Here is a 20598-nt window from a genome sequence, read left to right as displayed (position 1 = left end):
CTTCTGTAGAGGAATTGGAGGAGGGACCTCTCAACACACTTAGCCTCTTCTTCTTCATCACCTGATGAGGGAGTAGTGAATGAGTCTACCTCTCCCCCTCCTGATGATTTCAGAGCTCATCCAGGTTTGTTGAGGAGGATGGCTGCAGCTCTGGATATCCAAACAAAAGAGGTACAGGAAAGATCACACAGGCGCATGGACATTTTTGCCTCTGAAGGCCCCTCTAGGGTAGCTCACCCTATTGATGAGATTATCCTGCAGTCTCTCAGGATTTTATATCAGACTCCAACTTCTCTGCCTCCAGTTGCTAAAAGGGTGGAGAAGAGCTATTATGTCGCTTTTCAGGGATTTGAACATTTCTACAACCACCCTCCTCAGGCTTCCTGTTGATTGCTGCTGCCAGTGAAAAAGAGAGTCAGGGACTCTAGGCTTCTTACTCCAAAGGGAAAGGAAGCAAACAAGCTAGGCCTTTTTGGGAGGAAACTTTTTATTCCACAGGATTAGGATTGCAAACTAGCAAGCTCTGCTCGGTCACTACAATTTCAGCGTATGAGGTAATATCCTGAAGTTCAAAGACAAGCATCATGGTGAGACAAAGCAGGAGTTCTTTGTAATAGTGGAGGAGGACAAATTATCTGCCTGGACAACATTGCAGGCAAACCTGGATGAGGCAGACTGCATCTCGAGCTACGGCTTTCTCCGTCACTATGCAGTGTTCATTTTGGCAGCAGTCATCAGCCAGCCTGAATAATCAATTCAGGACTTTCCTTTTGAAGGTCCCTCACTGTTTTCCAATAAAACAGAAGAGAGACTTCATAGTCTTAAGGATTCAAGGGCAACCCTTAAGTCTCTGGAGATCCATAAACTAGTAGCAAAAAGAAAGCCCACAGCATTCCCAACAGCTTCAGACCTTCTGTAAGGTCCTTTCCAAAACAATGTAATATTGAGCCATTAAGAAGGCGCTCTTGTCCTAATAGTACCCACCATCGCCAGATAAAGAAACAGATCTTAAGATGGTTAAAGAAAACTGTGTTTGATAGCATTCTGTCTGGCAAGGAATCACTTATCAACAGTTGCGCTTGTGAAATCTATACTTTATTATTTTGCCTTTTTGGTCTCTATTTCTCCATTGTTTATCTGTATGGTTTCTGTCTGATTCTTTGATTGTTTCGGTCTGTTGCGTAACTAACTTTGCAAGATTTAAATCAACTAAGGTGGTGGGGTATGATTGGTTAAAGAATTGTTTCATAATGGGTTAGGATTGTTGAAAAATACTGTTTTGTAGTACTTTAGTTTAAAATGATTGGTTAAGGTATAGCTAAGCAGGATTCAAGCTGGGGTCCAAAAGGAAGTTCTTTGGAACCTAACTCCAGGACACAGCTGCCTACCTACACAGAGAGGGAATCATGATATTCCCCTTCTTACACAACTATCTGCTGAAAACATCAACACTATAGATAGCCATAGACTCCACCCAACATACAATAAATACGTTCACCAGCTTAGGACTTCACATAAACATACAAAAGTCTACTCTAATACCTGTCCAATGCCTGGAGTTCATTGGAGCAGACCTCAACTCCCTCGAAGCAACTGCCTCCCTATGAACAAAATGCTTTCTGACTCTAACCGCCTTGATCTCAACAGTACAGAACAGCCCACAAGTGTCTGCCAGAACTTGCCTACAAATCCTAGGCCACATGGCCGCCAGGACCTTCATCGTCTGACATGCAAGACTACACATGTGGTATCTACAAGTATGGCTCCAGACAAATTATGTCCCACACATGCACAGCATAAACAAGCTCATCATCATGCCCAATACAGTCAGGGATTCCCTATTAAGGTGGGCCAATCTAGACAACGTCAGCAGGGGGGTGCCATTACTATAGAATCCACCATTGCTCACCATAACCATGGATACTCTATACAGGGCCGATGGTCTATGGCAGAGTCCCATCTTCATATCAACCAGCTGGAACTACAAGCAGTTCAAAATGCCTGTTCTCACTTCCTATCACTAATCAAAAACAAAATGGTACAGATTCTCACAGACAATGTAGCTTGTATGTTCTACATAAACAGACAAGGGGGAGTGCAATTGCATTCCCTATATGTAGAAGCGATGCCTCTTTGGCAATGGTGCATCAAACATAATGTCCATGTTATAGCATCATACCTACCTGGCTGCCAGAACATCATGGCAGATACCCTGAGCAGGAAGTTTTATCAAGATCATGAATGGGAGTTGAATACATGGTAATCCTAGATATTTTTCAGATGTGGGGGTTCCCAACAATAGACCTCTTTGCCACCACACAACTCCAAATGCCTCCAGTTCTGCTCCAGAGCAGGACTTGGTTGACACTGTCCGGGCGATGCCTTCCTCATCAAGTGAAACGCTCCCCTCCTATATGCCTTCCCTCCCACCCCCCCTCCTAGCTGTGTACTCCACAAGATAAAACAAGACTGATCCAGAGTAATCCTAATAGCCCCCACATGGACATGACAAACATGGTACCCTTACCTTCTCCACATGGTGGTCTGTCCACCACGCACACTCCCGCTTCTGCCTTGGCTTCTATCACAGGACACAGGTCGCATCATCCATCCAGATCCCGAAAGTCTTCATCTCAAAGCCTGATTATTACATGGCTCTCAGGATCTGAAATGACATGTTCCTCAGAGGTACAAAAAATATTATTAAACAGCCGTAGGACAACTACCCAACTCACATATGTACATAAGTGGAAGCGATTTGACTCATGGTGCCAACGCAAACAGACTACATCTCTGTCAGCCCCCTTACCTGTCATTTTAGATCACTTACTGGAACTCAAACGGGCCTCTCCATGAGTTCAAGCCATGTACATCTGTCAGCCATCACCACATTTCATCATAAAGTTGATGGATTCTCTGTTTTCACACATCCACTTACTAAACACTTCCTAAAGGAGTTTAGATTCCAAAACTTCCTAAAGGGTCTCTCCCGCTCCTATCCAGAAGTTAGGAACCCTAACCTGCCATGGGACCTCAGCTTAATCCTCCACACCCTCAGCAGGCCCCTTTTGAGCCTGTGGCTACCTATTATTACACCTCTCTATGAAGGTTGCATTCCTAGAGGCCATTACATCTGCCAGGAGAGTGTGGGAACTAGCAGCTCTCATGACAGACCCACCTGATACAATCCTTTTCAAAGATAAAGTATCTCTCAGATCACATTCTAAGTTTTTACCTAAGGTTGTCTCATCCTTTTACCTTAGCCAACCTATATACTTACCGACGCTTTTTCTGAAACCACATACGGGCAGATGACAATTTAGACTACACTCATTGGATGTCAGCAGGGCTATAGTCTTTTACATCCATAGAACAAAATCTTTTTGCAGGTCTCCAAAACTGTTCATTTCACTCAAACGATCAAAAGGCAACACTATTTCCAAACAATGGCTATCTAAATGGATATCAGACTGTATCAAACTGTTATCTCCAGCATGAATGAGAACTCCCTATGTGGATTCATACTTATTCTACCAGGAATCTATCAGCCTCCATATCAGTCCTCTCAACAATGTTCTGATTTCAGAAATCTGTAGGACCGCAACCTGGACCTCACCACACACGTTTACACGGCACTATGTGTTGCAACAACATGCATCTTCCGACACCCTATTTGGTCACACAGTACTTTCATCTGCTACTACTTCAACTCCAAAGCCCCCTCCATCCATCAGAGGGCACTGTTCTCCAGGTAGTGAAGTACCCACAGGGACATCACTCGAAGAAGAAGAGAAAGTTACTTACCTTGTGCTGTAACAGAGGTTCTTCAAGACGTGTGTCCCTGTGGGTACTCCACTACCATCTGCTTCAGAGTTCTATCACCAGAGTGCAGTAGAGAAGGAACAGAGGGGGGATTGGTCGCACAGTGCCAGTTAACCACCTGAAGCGGCATGAGATGGGGACCGCGCATGTGCAACCCAACGGGGCACGGCTACCATAAATCTCTGGCTACGAGCACAGTGGGGCACATCAACACCTAAAGTGGAGCATCCACAAGGACACACATCTCGAAGAACCTCCGTTACTGCACAAGGTGAGTAACTTCCTCTTCCTTATCTGGATGACTGGCTAGTAAGATACCAGACCAAGTCTCAGGTACCCTCCAACATAGACATTATACTTTTGATGTATTGGCTCTTCTAATCAATACAGAGAAATCCATCCTGTCTCTTGTTCAAAGAATAGAATTCACTGGGCAATCCTGGACTCTACAAAGACCTGGGCTTTCCTGCTAGAGCCATGGTTCTAAACAATGTAGGTCATTGCTTTAGATCTAAAGGTGCACCCTGTTACCATAGTTTGGAACTGCCTCAAACTTATAAGACACATGGCAGCATGCATTTACATGGTGCAGCATGCCAGACTACATCTCAGATATCTACAGAGTTGGATAGCCTCAGTGTACTCACTGGCCTGCCAACATATACTCATGGTGGTTCAAGTACCTGCGTAGGTCTTGTCTTCCCTAGACTGATGGTAGAACCTATGAATGTTTGTGAGAGAGTTCCCTGTGCCCTTCCTCAACAGACTCACCCTAGTCACAAGATGCATTAGATCTAGGTTGGGGAGCTCACTTAGGTCCCATTCAGAGTCAAAGCCTTTTGTCTCCCCAGCACCTAAGTGGAAATTTGCTGGTACTTTTAGAGAACACAGCAGCTATCAACTATGTAAACAAGCAATGGACTGGGGAAGGGTGTCGATTGACAAAGTTATGCCAGGAGGCAATCCTTTGGAATTTCTGCATTGCCAGTTCCATCAACCTGAAAGCTGCTTACCTTCCGGGAGTTCAAAATACTCTGGCAGGCTGCCTGAGCAGGTCTTTCGCAGGTCACCATGTGAATGTGAACCAAATGTGTCCAGTTCCATTTTCCAGTGGTGGAGAACTGCCCAAGTGGACCTATTTGCAACAAGAGAAAACAAAAAATGTCATCTTTTCTTTTGCTCCCGTGTGGGTCACAGCCTGGGTTCGCTGACAGATGCTTTCCTCCATCCCTGGTCAAAAGTTCTGGTGTATGCCTTCCCTCCATTCTTCTCCTGCCCAAAGTCTTATCCAAGCAAGATTCCACTCACCTTATTCTTAATAGCTCATTGGTTTTTGACTCTACTAGCCCTATCAGTAAGACTTCCGCTCTTTCTCCCGAGAAATGTGGATGTGATCTCCCAGGACCACAGCCACCTCCTTCATCCCAACCTTCACACCAGCTGCCTGACAGCAGGGATGCGTCATGGCTGACAACCTCGGAATGAGTTTACTCTAAGAGGATGCAGGAGGTGCTGCTAAATAGCAGGAAACATTCAACGAGGTCTACTTGCCTTACTAAATAGAAGGCATTCTGCATCTGGTCCATACAAAGAAGCATCCTCCCAGCTCAAGCTCCGATTTGCCATATCTTGGACTATCTGTTGCTTTTGAAAGAGCTAATCTTCACTGTTAGTTCCATCTGAGTCCATCTGGCAGCTAGTTCAGTTTTCCACCCTACTGTGGAAAACTGATCAATTTTTTCAAACCATACGCCCATCAGATTTCTAAAGGGTTTGCTCATATTATACACTCAGGTTCATAACCTGGTTCCACAGTGGGGTTTGAATTTAGTGCTTGCTAAGTTGATGAGTCCCCCTTCTGAGATGCTAGCGACTTATTCTCTGTTATACCTGTCTATGAAGATGGCTTTCGGTTGCTATAACCTCAGCCAGGAGAGTAGAGGAGCTGCAGGCTTTAGAATGGTTTCAGAGTAGCAGCCGTGTTAGTCTGTATTCACAAAAAGAAAAGGAGTACTTGTGGCACCTTAGAGACTAAATTGGGTAGGCTTTAGAATCGGAGCCTCCCTATACAATTTTCTTTAGGGACAAGGTTTTCCTTTGACTCACCCTAAGTTCTTGTCTAAAGTGGTTTCCAAATTTCACATGAATCAAGTGATTTTTTTTACCAACTTCCTTTTCAAAGCCCCATTCAAGTAAAGAAGAAGAAAAACTCCATGCTCTAGATGTTAGAAGAGTTTTGCTTTTTACCAGGATCAGACTAGAACCAGTCAGGTCTTCATCTCAACTCTTCATCGTGATTTCAGATAGAGTAATGGGCCACCCAGTCTCCACCCAGAGGATCTTTGCCTAGATTTTCATCTGTATTGGTTTATGCTACCAATTGGCTGATGTTGCACCTCCAAGTAAAATGATGGGTCACTTGACCAGGTCTCAGGTGACTTCTGCAGCCTTTCTCACTTGTGTTCCCATTCTGGATATCTGTAGGGTAGCAATCTGGTGGCAACCTGGTCATCATTCCATACACTTGCTTCTCATTATGCCATCTCTCATCAGTCTAGAGATGATGCCAGATTTGGATAAATGATGCTACAATCCTTGTTCAAGTAGACTCCAAGTCCACTTCCAGTTCGAACTGCATACGAGTCACCTACAGTGGAATGGAAATGTGCAATCACTTGAAGAAGAAAAAACGGTTATCTGCCTTTCCATAACATGTTCTTCAAGATATATTGCACATGTCCATTTCACAACCTGCCCTCCTTCCCTTCTCTATCAGAGTCTTCCCAGTGGGAACTGACGGAGGTTGTGGGCAACGTGACCCTTTATATCTGTGTGCAGTGGCATCAGGGACCAGAGGGCACTTGCGCTTCTCCAGTGGGTACTGCTGAACGGAAGTTCTCTGATAACTGTGCACAAGTTGCATGCATACCTACAGTGGAATGGACATGTGCAACACATCTTGAAGAACAACAGTTACGGAAAGGTATAATCATTTTTTTCCTAAGCAGTTAGCATTCTAAATGGCCTTTGTCAGTTGCTTATAACTTACTCAAACATTAATCTTTTGGTTTTATTACTTTTCGTGTCTGGTTTATGATTGAGAATGAAATCCTTCTGAAACTTTGAACCAAAATGGTTCAGCAGCTTTTGAGACTGAAGACAGTGGGTGGGGGTGAGGGGAATACACCTTTTGACGTTTAAAAAGAAATTGTAATTATCTTTCAGTAGCTCTTAACTCTTCTCATTGAGGTGCTAGAACTTGAAATTTGTCAGGGACAGAGTCCCTAGATTAGACATGTGTTTTTTGGTGGCCTAGTCAAAATCTATTATGTTTTTTAAATTCTCAAAACTTGACAAGTTATGAGCATTTAAAAATATGATTGAAACATGCCTTCAATGATTTAATAACCAGAGTTTTTAAATAACTTCATTCTCTGCCCATGTTCTCTTGGTATGGCACCTGAGCACAACAAAGCTGGGTTTAATTTTAGCCTGTACTATACATTTTTTAAAAAACATTGTCCAATTCAAAGTACAAGTAAATATTGAATAAGGAAAGTCTCCCTAACTTATTGTATACAAAGGAGCATAGGATGGACCATGAATCCAAACCAACTCCCACTGAAGTATTAGAATGACTCTCATTGATTTCAGTAGTCTTTGAGTGGCGCTCCATGTGACTGAGTCAATGTTGTTGTGTTAGAAACCGTAACTTTTTGGATTTCCAGATTTTGTGTGATTTATTTCTCAATCATAATGTTTTATTGATTTATTTTTTCCATTTGCTATAATACACAGGCAGCCAAATTAATTTCTAGTATAACTCCAGTATTTCAGCAGAATTAGACCAATTTGGCCCATGATTTTTCCTGTATCACTGAAAGACATTACAATATGATGAAATATCCGTTGAGTATGCTAAGTGGGGACTTGTGGTAGACTGTTGGAAGAATGTTTAGTGGATGATTTCTCTGTGAACACTTTGTATAAGTATGTGGAATAACTTGAAAAATAATTTTTCAAATGTGTGATCATGGCCCTTCAGACTCCACACCCACATAATTTGCACAGAATTCATCTCTAACTGCAGAGTAGTGCTTCAGAATCTGAGTTTTCCTTTAAAAAAACACCATATTTCTTGTCCTTATGGTTGGGAAGAAAAGCTTGAAAAATGTGAACCATATATAAACAGGTGCAGTGGAGTCTCCCTTAGTTTTTCAGCCAGCCTGAAACAATAGATTTGAGCGACGTGAATTGTCTCACACATTTTAATGTTAACTTTTAAACCTAAAGATGACCTATAACATATTAAAAACTGAAAATATTGGAACATTGTAAAAAAGCAACCCTGAATTCAATATAAAAATAAACAACATAAAAGCTACTGTACTGACTGGACTATTATTTTTTAATATTTAATTCAATAAAACTCTCAAACTTAAAAATGTATCTGAAACTGTTACACAACTTTCACCAGAATACTACAATATCTAGAAACTTTGCAGCACAATTTAGGTCCATCTTACTACAGAGTACATGGCACTGCAAACAAAATATTAAGCAGTATTGTTTCCATGTTAGCAATGTCATGGAAATGCAATTCTACCCTTATACATAACCATTACTTGAGTCTCACAAACACCTTAGTAAATTGTGCAAGAGTTGCCAATTACAAAATTAATCCATAAACTGGATTACATTAAAATATAATTAATAAGTTTAACATTATTCTTGAAGTAGTAGTATTCTGATTGTAATATGCTTGCTTATTGTGTAACACAGAAGTCTCTACAAAGGAAATGCAGATTTACCAAAATGTATTATTTTTACTTTCTGACAAAAATATCTTTTCCTTTAATCAGAATATTATTTTAATGTTATGATATTTGATAACTATAGTGGATACTAAAGACACCACTGAGGATACTTCCACATCCAAAACCGATGGAGAAGGAACCACAGAAGAACAAAATGGTACTAATATTTTTAATTATTATAATTATGTCTGTCTGTTTTCCAATGTTCAAATATGACAGAAGACAAAGTCTCTGGACCAAAGAGATTATAATTTAATGCAGATATATCTTGATAACGTTTAGATCTCTGTGGGACAAAAATTCAACACTGACAAATAATGAAAAATCTTGATATAATTAGTTTTACAAAAAGTGAGTTTGACATTTTTGTCAAATGCTAGTTTTCACACAATACATCATGCATTTTATATAGTAACTTCACAATATATTTGTTACTATTTTATCAACAAGGCATATGGAAAAATTAATGATCTTGAAATCCTCCTAAAATATTTAATCATTTCAATATATGATCTTTATTCCTGTTGTACAATAAATGAATGATTGAATGCACAGTGCTAGTCAATCTTTGGGAATATAGACCTTATAGTTTATAGAAAGGGTAGTCAATAGGCAGACCGCAGGCAAAATCTGGACTGCCAGACACTTTTGAACAGACCCTGAAATTTTTATTTAACTTATTATCATTATTATTTTCTCTGAAGTCTGGACCTTGACTATATCTTGACCAAAACATTTTGACCTCAACAAAAAATAATTTACTACCCCTGATGAGGTGCCACCTTGCGCTGTGATTTTTGTTATTTCTAACATACTAGACTGGGTCAGAGCAAGTTAACGCTTTGACTAGAAATCCACAAGAGAAGATCTGAGGGTGCTAAAGGAAGTGGTAGTGGTGATTCAGTTGGTATCACTCTTCTCACTGAGTCAATATTGAACTAATGCCCTTTCTGGTGTTAGGGGTCATTATACTGTGTAAGAGGTTATCTTTTGAATGAGACATAAAATCAAGGTCTTCGGTTGTCATTATTAAATGTCATTTTGAGGGAATATTCTTCAATTCATGTTGTGTAACTTCTTCAAAACTGTTGTGTAGTGTTGCTGTGTTGTTAAATGACTGCTGCATTCCACCTAAGAAGTGGCTATGTTTTGGTGGTCATTTAAATGACTCCTGTTTATAGGACGTACACACTCATTTGTAAGATCTGTAAAATGCTTTATAAGTCTTTTTAGATGAAAAATACTGTGTAAAATATAAGATATAAGCGATCTTTATTATTAATTAATTCCTTGCAAACACAATAGAAGATACATCAAGAAACACATCAGAGTCAGAGGTAACTGCTGATCACCCAGAAGTTCAAGCTTTGTTAGAAGAAGCTGTAAAGATTGCAGCACAATCTCCAATAATGCTACCAGCTGAAGTATATGCTGAAGTATTAGAGGAAGCCATTACAGAGGTAAAAATACCAGTACCAAAACATTCAAATGTCATTTCTAAGAGTTCCTTGTAATATTTTATGTATTCCTTTGGCAACATTTACTTTTCAAATTGTACATTTGAAATGTAAATCTAGTATACTTCACGTTATATAGTCTCAGTTTGACCCAAAACATACTGTAGACTAGCTTACATTAGGATGTAATATTTGTAGCCTTTTAATTAGGAATGTCAAACTTATTAATTTTATATTCATTTTTGTTTTAGTTTCACTGTAAACCTTCTGATACTATTGGAATTTCAGAGCAGCAGTGTAGAAAGGCTTAGATCTCTCCCACATGGCCCTTAAGCAATGTACAGTATAATATACCATCATACTCAGGAGCTGTATTGATGTTTATAGCTATAACAGTGAATTAAGAGGTGCTTCCTTACTACACTGTTAAGACTGTAACATAGAAATCTAAGACAGGTTCTTAAATCAATTATTAGAAAGCCTTTTTCTTCAGTTCTTGGGCAAAACTCCCCAATGATTGCCTAAGCAAGGACTTTAGGATCAGCCTATGAGAATTCACCATTGTTTTCTTCTAAAACGGATAACTTCCAGGCCAAACTCTGAAAAGATTAGGGTTACTGTTAGATCAGTGAGAGTGGATACGGTGTAAGCTTCCTACTTCAGTTATGCCCTTAAGCATGTGCTTAATTTTAAACACCTACTTAAGTCCCATTGACTTCAATGGGATTTAAGTAAGTACGTAAGTGTTTTCTTGAATAGGGATCAACTTACATATATGCTTCAGTGCTTTCTTGAATTGGGGCTTGAGTTAAGAATCCTCAAAAAGAACAGGAGTACTTGTGGCACCTTAGAGACTAACATTTATTTGAGCATAAGCTTTTGTGGGTTAAAACCCACTTCATCGGATGCATGCAGTGGAAAATACAGTAGGAAGATTTTATATACACAGAGAATATGAAACAATGGGTGTTACCATACACACTATAAAGAGAGTGATCAGTTAAGGTGAGCTATTACCAGCAGGAGAGAAAAAAAAACCTTTCGTAGTGATAATCAAGATGGGCTATTTCCATCAGTTGACAAGAACGTGTGAGGAACAGTGGCGGGAGGCGGAGAAATAAACATGGAGAAATAGTTTTACTTTGTGTAATGACACATCCACTCCCAGTCTTTATTCAAGCCTAATTTAATGGTGTCCAGTTTGCAAATTAATTCCAATTCTGCAGTCTCTCAGCAGATACTGTTCGGCCTCTCTCAACTAGCTTGAGGAGTGCTTTAGAAACTGGTATTTTCTCCCTATGAAGGTACTTACACATCGTAACGAAGCCAGCTTTCAATGTTCTTTTTAAGTCTCTTACTGTACAGCATTTTCTCCAACCTCAAATAATTTTTGTGGCTCTTTTCTGAACCCTCTTCAATTGTTCAACATACTTTTTAATATGTGAACACCAAGACGGGATGCAGTATTCTATTATAGGTCTCACCAATACCGTATACCTCCTTACTCCTACTCCCTATTTATACATCTAAGATTATATTATCCCTTTCTTGCCACTGCCTTGCACTGGGAGCTCATGTTGAATTGCTTGTCCACTATCACTCCTATATCCTTTTCAGAGTTTCTACTTTCCAGGATACATTCCTGCCAAGGGCGTTGAAATCTCTGGGAACGGAAGATAGTTTCCTCACAAATCTTGAACAAAGACTATAAGATGCTGAAATTAGGTCTTAGCTATTAGAAAGCATATTTTTACTTTTATTTGCTTGTAATCATCTCTACCTTTATTTCTTTTACTTGGCATCACTTAAGCTATGTCCTTTTGTTAATGAACTTGTTTTACTTTTAATCTAAACTAATACAGTGCTGTATTTGAATAGAAGTAATTAATTCCAGTTAATATGGTAAGCTGCAAATTGTTCTCTCTTTAAAAGAGCAAAGGAACATTATTCTTTCTCTGAGTGGTCCAGGAGAGGGCTGGACACTTCATGGAAGATGGTTTTGGGGAAATTCAGGTCTGGGAGTGTGTCTGATATCACCTCTGCTTAAGATAATTGGGTGATAGAGACTAGAGTTGGGCTGTTGTGTTGTAGGCAGACTGCAGGGGTCAGAGTGTTGAACGCAAAGCACACAAACACTTCAGAGAACTGCATACTTGTCTGCTGGCTGTTGGTGTGTGGGTTGTGAGCCACAGCAGCAAAGGATTTAAGGCATACAGGGTTACAGGACAGGTGGTGACACAACCACTCACTGGTCTGGATTCCACATTCTTTGGACCTAGATGCATAACCTTGCATTTGGATCTGTTTAATACATTTTGTTTGAATGGAATAGCTTAAACAAGCAATCCAGATCACTTTATATAACTGTCTTGTTCTCAGCATTCTTTGCCATTGTGCCAATCTTTGTATCATCTACAAATTTCATCATCTGTGATATTTTATTTACTTCTGGATCATTGACCAAAATATTGAATAATGTAAAATCAGGTATAGAACTTCACTATAAAGTTCAACCTTATCAACCTCAATGTGATCAGTCATCTTGAACTTTCAAAAGCTTTCTCTTTCTCTATCCTTCTCCTCACTTCAATGGGAAAGTGTTTAAATAATATAAAAGCAATTAAAGTGTCTCCTATTATTAAGAGAGCTGTTACTAGATTCCTAGATTTGGCCCTGAAACTTCCAATATTCTCCATCTCTGAATTTGAATTATGTACATTACACAAAGAAATTAGTTGTACTAAAACAGTGGAAGTAGATGCCCTTCCAGAGTCTTCCTTTAACATTGCGACCAAAAGTGATGAATTTTACCTAAACCAGTCTATTTCCTTCATTACTTTTTCCTGTTTTCTCATACATCATATAAGGAGTTTATCCAGTGTAGGCTAGATGTTAAAGAGGGATCTTAGCTTTTATTTGGCCAGGAAGTAAGATAGTTAAGAGAAGTCCACATCTTCTTATTGTTTGTTATTGAATTTTGTAAATGATACTTTGAGTGTAAATGATTTATATTAATATGGAAACTGGTGTTTCCTTCTCAAAACAGTAATGCTCATTCCACTTAAGCTACCGCAGTTTTTAAAGCGTAACTACCATTTTGTTGATCTTGGAAATCTTCAAAACTGTAACACAAAGTTCAGCTCACATTTTTTGTGAGTAGAAAGAATTTATATTGTCTGTTTTTCTAAACAATTCACTGATATTATTGTATTTATATCATTTTGTTTTACAACTAAATCCAACATTTTGTAACAGCTGACTAAGAAGAACAAAGACAGGTTTCCTGGGGCTCCAGAAAAAGGAGGATGGGTACTAGATAACTATCCTATAACATCAGAGCATTGGTTAGCCTTGTCAGAAAAAGGCCTCTTACCTGACACTGTTGTCTGTCTGAAGAATATAGAAAAAAATGGTTAGTAAATGTTTTACTTTTAAAGCATAAAAATGAAAATCTTTTCCCAATTTTGATGTCTTTGCTTGAGGTATTGTTATAAGAAATGTGAGTTAAAGTGTACTTGTGTCCCACTAGCAATTTTGTAGGACTTTGCCTCTATATCAAAAGGGATCCATTTCTCTCCCTGCCTTTTTAAATAATTTTGTCTGTAATGCAGGTCTCCTCCCTGTGACTCCACACAAAACATGCCCACATAATTCCAGCCCCAAACCTAAATATTGAAAAACATAACAGCACACTTCCTGCAACTGTGCCTCAGTGGGTCACAGCTGAGAATACCAAATTCTGGACAAACTGTCAAAAAATAGGGCAGACACACCCCAAAACTGGTGGTTATGTTCCCGTGAGATATACCAAACCAGCAACAAAAGTAAACTTCTGTTTCACCACACTGGCTAACTGTTATACCAATAAAATAAAAACCAGCAGGATCTTATTAAAGGGAAAAAAGCAAAATACCACATTTATTGTGAATACAGAAAGAATCATAGTAAGCAGTTAGTTATAGCTATAACATTCCATTCAATTTCATATTTATTCACACATTCATTCCTACAAACACACACACACAGGTTCTGCAAGGTTGTTATCATAGTAAGCAGTTAGTTATAGCTATAACATTCCATTCAATCTCATATTTATTCACACACACACAAACACACACACACACACACACACACACAGGTTCTGCAAGGTTGTTATAATTACCAGCCTTAGAGTTGCTCATGCCAAGCCACTGGCCAGGTGGCCTGGACATGAGGAGGGAGCAGGGCCTTGTCAGATGCTCATCTGATGCTCCTGGAAGTTGGTTTGCAGAATCAGACCCCAAAGTTCTCACTTTCTAGAGTCCATTTTTATAGGAATTTCTTCCTATGCCAGTCTATGGGAATTGCTTCATCATGCTGTTGCTGAATCAATCAGCAGATAGCACATTCCTGACGGCTCCGTGCTGCTAGATGTTATCTTGTTCTTTGATTCTCCCATTCTTGAGGCTGTTGGGTGGATTCCAGTCTGCCCTCCGGGGGGGTGGGGTCCTCTGGTTATTTCCACTTGACGCCTTCTTCAGCCGATGGACACTGGATTCTTAGGCTGGCACCTCCCTGATCATTCAGTTATTATCCACACCAAGCATCCATCCACATACATCCTCTATCTCTATTTTAATCACAATTGTTAACAAAGCGAGATGAATACAACAAAAGGGCGGGGAGTCTCTGGGTGCTGTTTCTGTTGTTACAGAGTATTACTTTGAGTCTCTCTGTGTGAGTAGTTGTTATTACAAAGAATTGTTTTGAGAACAGACTAACACAATTAGCAGCTTGCAAGTTTCAAACATAGAGGGAGAGAAACAGTACCAAAAACCAAGAGACCTCTTAATTAGTAATACCCTGGAATCTAAACTATGGGGAATCAAACTCATTTGTGATTTTAATACAGAACTTCTTTAATATGATCCAACATAATAAGAAGTCAGAAAAGCAGTTTCCCTAAGTATTCCAGTCCTTGTAGCACCACCAAAAACACTAGATTTAACAATGAGTTCTTTAAAACCAATTTCATCAGATAAAAGGTTCTTCTGGTCCCCAAAGGACCAGTCACACACCCAAGTCAATATATAACTCTGACCTTACCCAAAAATCATGCTGTTGCCAATCCTTTAGTATCTGAAATCTAAAGGTTTATTTATAAAAAGAAAGAAAGAAAGGTGAGAGTTAAAATTGGTTAAAGGAATCAAATACATACAATAATTGCAAAGTTCTTGATTCAGGTTTGGAGCAGTGATGAAATAAACTGCTGTCTTAAGTCAAGTGTCTGGTTGCTTCCAAATCATTGGAAGGTCCTCAATCCCTTGGTTAGAATGCTCCCATTAGTATAAGTCCATAGGCCAGAGGTTTGAGCAGGAAAGAGGCCAAATGGAGATGTTTCCAGAGCCTTTTATAGCTTCTGCCATGTGGAGGGAAATCCATTGTTTCAAACAAAGCCCTCAGCACAGCTAGTGGAAAATTACAGGTAGCAAGATGGTATTTGGAGTCACATGGGCAAGTCACATGTCCATGCATGATTTTGCTTAGTCACAGCAGGAAAGTCCATTAAGTGTAGATAGGCGTCTTCCATGGTCCATTGTGAGTTAAGTGTTCCTTGATGAACCACTTAATTTGAATAGTCCCTTCAAGATGTGCAGGCTAAATACCTTGTGGATATTACCCAGGAATAAACATATTTGAAATACAGGTATAGAGCCAGTGCTCATAACTTCAAATACAAAAATGATACATGGATACAAATTGCATAATCATATTCAGCAAATCATAACCTTTCCATAGACACTTTGCTTGACATAATTTGTACAAGATTTGTTGTAATTATATAACAGTGGTTGCAACAATGATCTACATGGTCATATTTAATCAGATAATGTCACACCTCCTCAGCACATCACCTAAATAACTCTATTAGAAACATTACAAATGGTAGCTTCTGAAAATGCTAACTATTGTTACAAATTGTTTCCACTTAAAACAGTTGCTGCTATTTAACAATTAGCCAAACAAGCAACACACTTAAACACAACAATCAACTAAAAATCTATACCATACACAAACTATCTTCTTCAATGCAGCACCAATTCAGTATTTCCAGCAACTAAATAACATACATTTCTAACCATTCCAATATAGACAGAGTTAAAAATTGCATGTTTTGTCTGGAGGTGATAAAGGAACCCTGTGTGTTTGGGTATGAATAAGGTAATGTGGAGAAATCCAAATCAAGGGATGGCTAAGGAACAAACTAAGTAGTTTCTGGCTTTTTTATAGGTGTATTAGCGGAGTATCCCCTTAACTATTTTAAATGTTTTGTTGGGGTAAATTTTTACACATTCTGTGTCTGCTTTCCACTTATATCTTCTAATAGAAATAATAACCCACTTCTGCATTTCTAGAACACTTTGAGTTATTGTATCATAGACCACACCCTCAGTTGGTCTAAATCAGCATTTCTCAAATACGGCCAGTAGGGGCTGGATGGCTTTTCTTGCCACCACAGCCTTCTGGGTGGTGATTGGGAGCATAAAGCAGCAGCGCTCCCCTGGGCCACCAGGAGGGGTTGGACTTTGGCTCCCTCTGGAGCCACAAATGCTAGAGGAGCAGACAGCTGGTGTGAGTTCCCCACCTCCTGGGGCAGTGGGGCTCAGGCTTCCTGCTTCAGACCTGGGGTTGTGGGTGTCAGGCTCCAGCCATGCAGCGGTGGGATCCAGCCATGGGCTCTGTCCCCCGGTCCCTCACACATCACCCCTGGTTCTTGCTGCCTCACCCACCCCCCCCACTGCCTCCCTTCCTACCTCCTCATCTAAGGCTTAATTTGTCTCCTGGCTTGCCAGGACTGAGTAAATCTGCTGTGAAAGTGATATTTGTATGTTTGTTAATATCAGTTTTTATTGCCTCCCAGCTAGCTAACAAGTCTGCTGCTGTGAAAAGTAGAAGCAGGCTTATTAGCTAGCAAGTCTAAAAAAATAAAACCAAAAAAACTAAAGAAACAACAACAAAAAAGCCAAGAACATGCAAAGTACCTTATTTGTGTTTGAATTCTGTTTAGGTCCAGAAAAGAATAGAGACAACTGTGTTTTTATTATTGAGTTTGCAAAAAAACCCAACACTTGTATAAATAAGTTACTATGATTTGGACATGCACATGTAAATATGTATTCGTTTTTCCTAAAGTTAATGAAGCATTTTAGGAAAAATTGTCATAGCAGCCACCAGCAACAGTAGATGGCCACTTTGAGGGCACTTTGAGGGCACTAACAGTTTTGTTATGAGAACCCCTGAAATCAGCATAGCTCTATTTAATTAAATGGAGATATACCTGCCAACGATGTGTCCCTGTATCTGTTTGCCAAACCAAATGAATGATATGCCGCTGCTCATGTGAATAAAGTTACTCATATGGATAAGAGCTTTGCAGAACTGAGGACGTAAGTCTTTATTTCTGCATACCCTGAACCAGTAATATGGATTCATGGATTTTATATTTTTTTCATGATTTTTTAAACATTTTTTGCCATTCTTAAACTATGGGCACACATACAAGCTAGAAAAACAACAATTTCAGTTTAAAATATGACATACACAAATGTAAAATTTCAATACTTATCCCCCACCATAGCCTTGCCATATCCCACACTCAAGTTATTAGGCTGTTGGCACTGAAAACAAAGCTTTAAAATTTTCAAAAGTGGTATATCTGTCATTTAAATTGGCACACACTTCTTCTCTAAAATTTAAAAATGTGTCTCTAAGCTGTCAACCATTTATAAAAGGGATTTCATACCTTAAAAGCATATTCCTTCTAATGAGATGGTAGTTTTATATTGCTACCAAAAGTATATTACTCTTGTGTAATTGTATTGCAGGAATATTTTTACTACGCAGATTGTACCTAACAAATAAAGATGAAATTAATTCTAAGATTTTGGAAAGACTTACAGATGAAGCATTAAAAAAGCAAAAAGAGGAGGAAGAAACAAGGTAAAATGTAACATGTGAATGCATAAAATATAAAAAGAATTCATTTGATATAAGATAATATATTCTACAAGAACATACACTGCTTTTATGGTCACAAAAATTTCCACATCTATTTTACATTAAGGAGATCCATTAACACAGTGCACTAAAAAAAAAAGTTAAGAATAGTTCTGTTAGGTCCAAAGTCCTCCAATACATTGTTACCTTAGTGTTAATCTCTGATGAATACTAAACTCAGATAACCACATTTGGTGTGGGGAGATCGTCTAGCTAATATGTTTTCTTTGGACCCAGTCGTTAGTTTATTTGTCAAAATGATAACATCCAGGAAAGGTCACAAATTATAATTGATTTTTATTTAGTAATGAATCACTTTGAAGAAGCAGGCTTGCCAAACTGGATCTTAATATTGAAAAGTATTTTTCTGCATTTTCGCTTGCATTTAATGTTTGAAACTTGTTTCAACCATATTTCATACACATAAAGATATAGAGTACTTGTGGCACCTTAGAGACTAACCAATTTATTTGAGCATAAGCTTTCGTGAGCTACAGCTCACTTCATCGGATGCATACTGTGGAAAGTGTAGAAGATCTTATTATATACACACAAAAAGCATGAAAAAATACCTCCTCCCACCCCACTCTCCTGCTGGTAATAGCTTATCTAAAGTGACCACTCTCCTTACAATGTGTATGATAATCAAGGTGGGCCATTTCCAGCACAAATCTAGGTTTTCTCACCCCCCCTCTTTTTTTCCCCACACACACACAAACTCACTCTCTGCTGGTAAACCTGGATTTGTGCTGGAAATGGCCCACCTTGATTATCATACACATTGTAAGGAGAGTGGTCACTTTAGATAAGCTATTACCAGCAGGAGAGTGAGTTTGTGTGGGGGGGTGAGAAAACCTGGATTTGTGCTGGAAATGGCCCAACTTGATTATCATACACATTGTAAGGAGAGTGATCACTTTAGATAAGCTATTACCAGCAGGAGAGTGGGGTGGGAGGAGGTATTTTTTCATGCTTTTTGTGTGTATATAATAAGATCTTCTACACTTTCCACAGTATGCATCCGATGAAGTGAGCTGTAGCTCACGAAAGCTTATGCTCAAATAAATTGGTTTGTCTCTAAGGTGCCACAAGTACTCCTTTTCTTTTTGCGAATATAGACTAACACGGCTGTTACTCTGAAACTTGTCATAAAGATATAGAATCTTCTGATTTCAGGAGAGAACTGCAAGAGGTGCTGAAATTAAAAGAAGAAAATCAGCAACCTGTAGAGTCTGCTGAAGACAAATATGAAAGCAAGTATCTTCTGATATAATTTTAATAACATCTCTTTGCAATTGTTTCATTGCTTAAATTATTTTACAAATTGGGATTCAAACTTTAGCCCTCATTTTTAGCCACTCAGCATCTGGGGGAAGGAGTACTTCACATTACTCTCTACTGAACACCTTGACCAATTCAGGTATCAGTATTTTTGCAGAGATCTAAGAGGATTACTCCCATTTCTCTCTTCGTGGTCCTCAAAAGCCCATAACGTTGTGATGGCCTTCTTCCAAACAGGAACAGCTGGAAATAACTCAGAGCTCATCAGCACATCTGTGTTCATTGGCCAGCGGGAACATTCTCTCCCCCACAGCTTTGTGGCAGAACTTTCACGCCAGCTTGTGTTATGTCTGATTCAGTGTAGTACTATATTCTTCCTTCCCTGAATTTTTCAGTTAATTGAAAGCATAAATATATATTGTAGTGTATATTAAACATACAAAATTATAGATTAATAAAATCAGAAAATTCAAAATTCTTCAAGTATTTATCCACATGGATCCCACTGTAGGTATTTGTGCCTTGTGCATGCAAGCCTGGAATCTTTTAGCTAGCTGTGTCTTTTGGGGCTGCCCATGAGCCCTATGTGTCTTCATGCCCCCTGTTATGGGGTGTTCACCTCACACAAGGCAGAACAGGTTAAATTAGGGTAATTAACCTGATAGGCCGCACCTGGGGGAAGGCCTGCATATGAAAGTCAGATTGATGATGAAGCCCAGCTGAGAAGGAACAAGCAGCGCTGATATAAAGCCAGGAAGTTGGCAACAGAAGGGGGCTGCAGTGGAAGTAGTCTGCAGTCACTCTCTGGGAGAAAAGGTGTTTTGGGGACTATGGAGTTAAGTAGTCTGCAGTTACTCCCTGGGAGGAGTGAGTTTGGTCTAGTAAACCCAGAGAGAAAGGAGCTAGAAGATACAGGAAGGAGTCTAGGGAAGTAGGAGTGAGGTCTTGGAGCCACAGTTGCTAGTCATAGGTCCCTGGACTGGAACCCAGAGTAGAGGGTGGGCCTGGGTTCTCGTATCAGCCACCTGGAAAGCGGTATAGCCTGGGCAGTGGAGCAGAAGACTGCCTGGGACAGTTGTCCAATAGGACTCTGCTACCCTGGAAGGGGAGGACTGTACTGACCTGGCCAGATGACCAAGCCATGAAGAAAAAGTGGAGAGAGGGAGGCAGCAAGGTGTGCGAAT

At 39.5% G+C, this 20598-nt stretch overlaps 1 protein-coding gene across 1 annotated transcript in view; it reads left to right on the top strand.

Annotated features, from left to right (window-relative positions):
* Window positions 1-20598, top strand: part of AK9 (adenylate kinase 9) — a 239389-nt gene that overhangs the window by 78340 nt on the left and 140451 nt on the right. The window contains 5 exon segments of the mRNA XM_073336992.1: window positions 8722-8796; window positions 9945-10099; window positions 13352-13508; window positions 17962-18076; window positions 19310-19386. Of these exon segments, the coding sequence (XP_073193093.1) occupies window positions 8722-8796; window positions 9945-10099; window positions 13352-13508; window positions 17962-18076; window positions 19310-19386 (579 nt within the window).

The sequence above is a fragment of the Lepidochelys kempii genome, chromosome 3 (assembly GCF_965140265.1).
Source record: "Lepidochelys kempii isolate rLepKem1 chromosome 3, rLepKem1.hap2, whole genome shotgun sequence".
Lineage (NCBI taxonomy): Eukaryota > Metazoa > Chordata > Testudines > Cheloniidae > Lepidochelys > Lepidochelys kempii.
The sequence above is the reverse complement of the archived record's forward strand: the minus strand, read 5'-3'. Positions and strand labels throughout refer to the sequence as shown.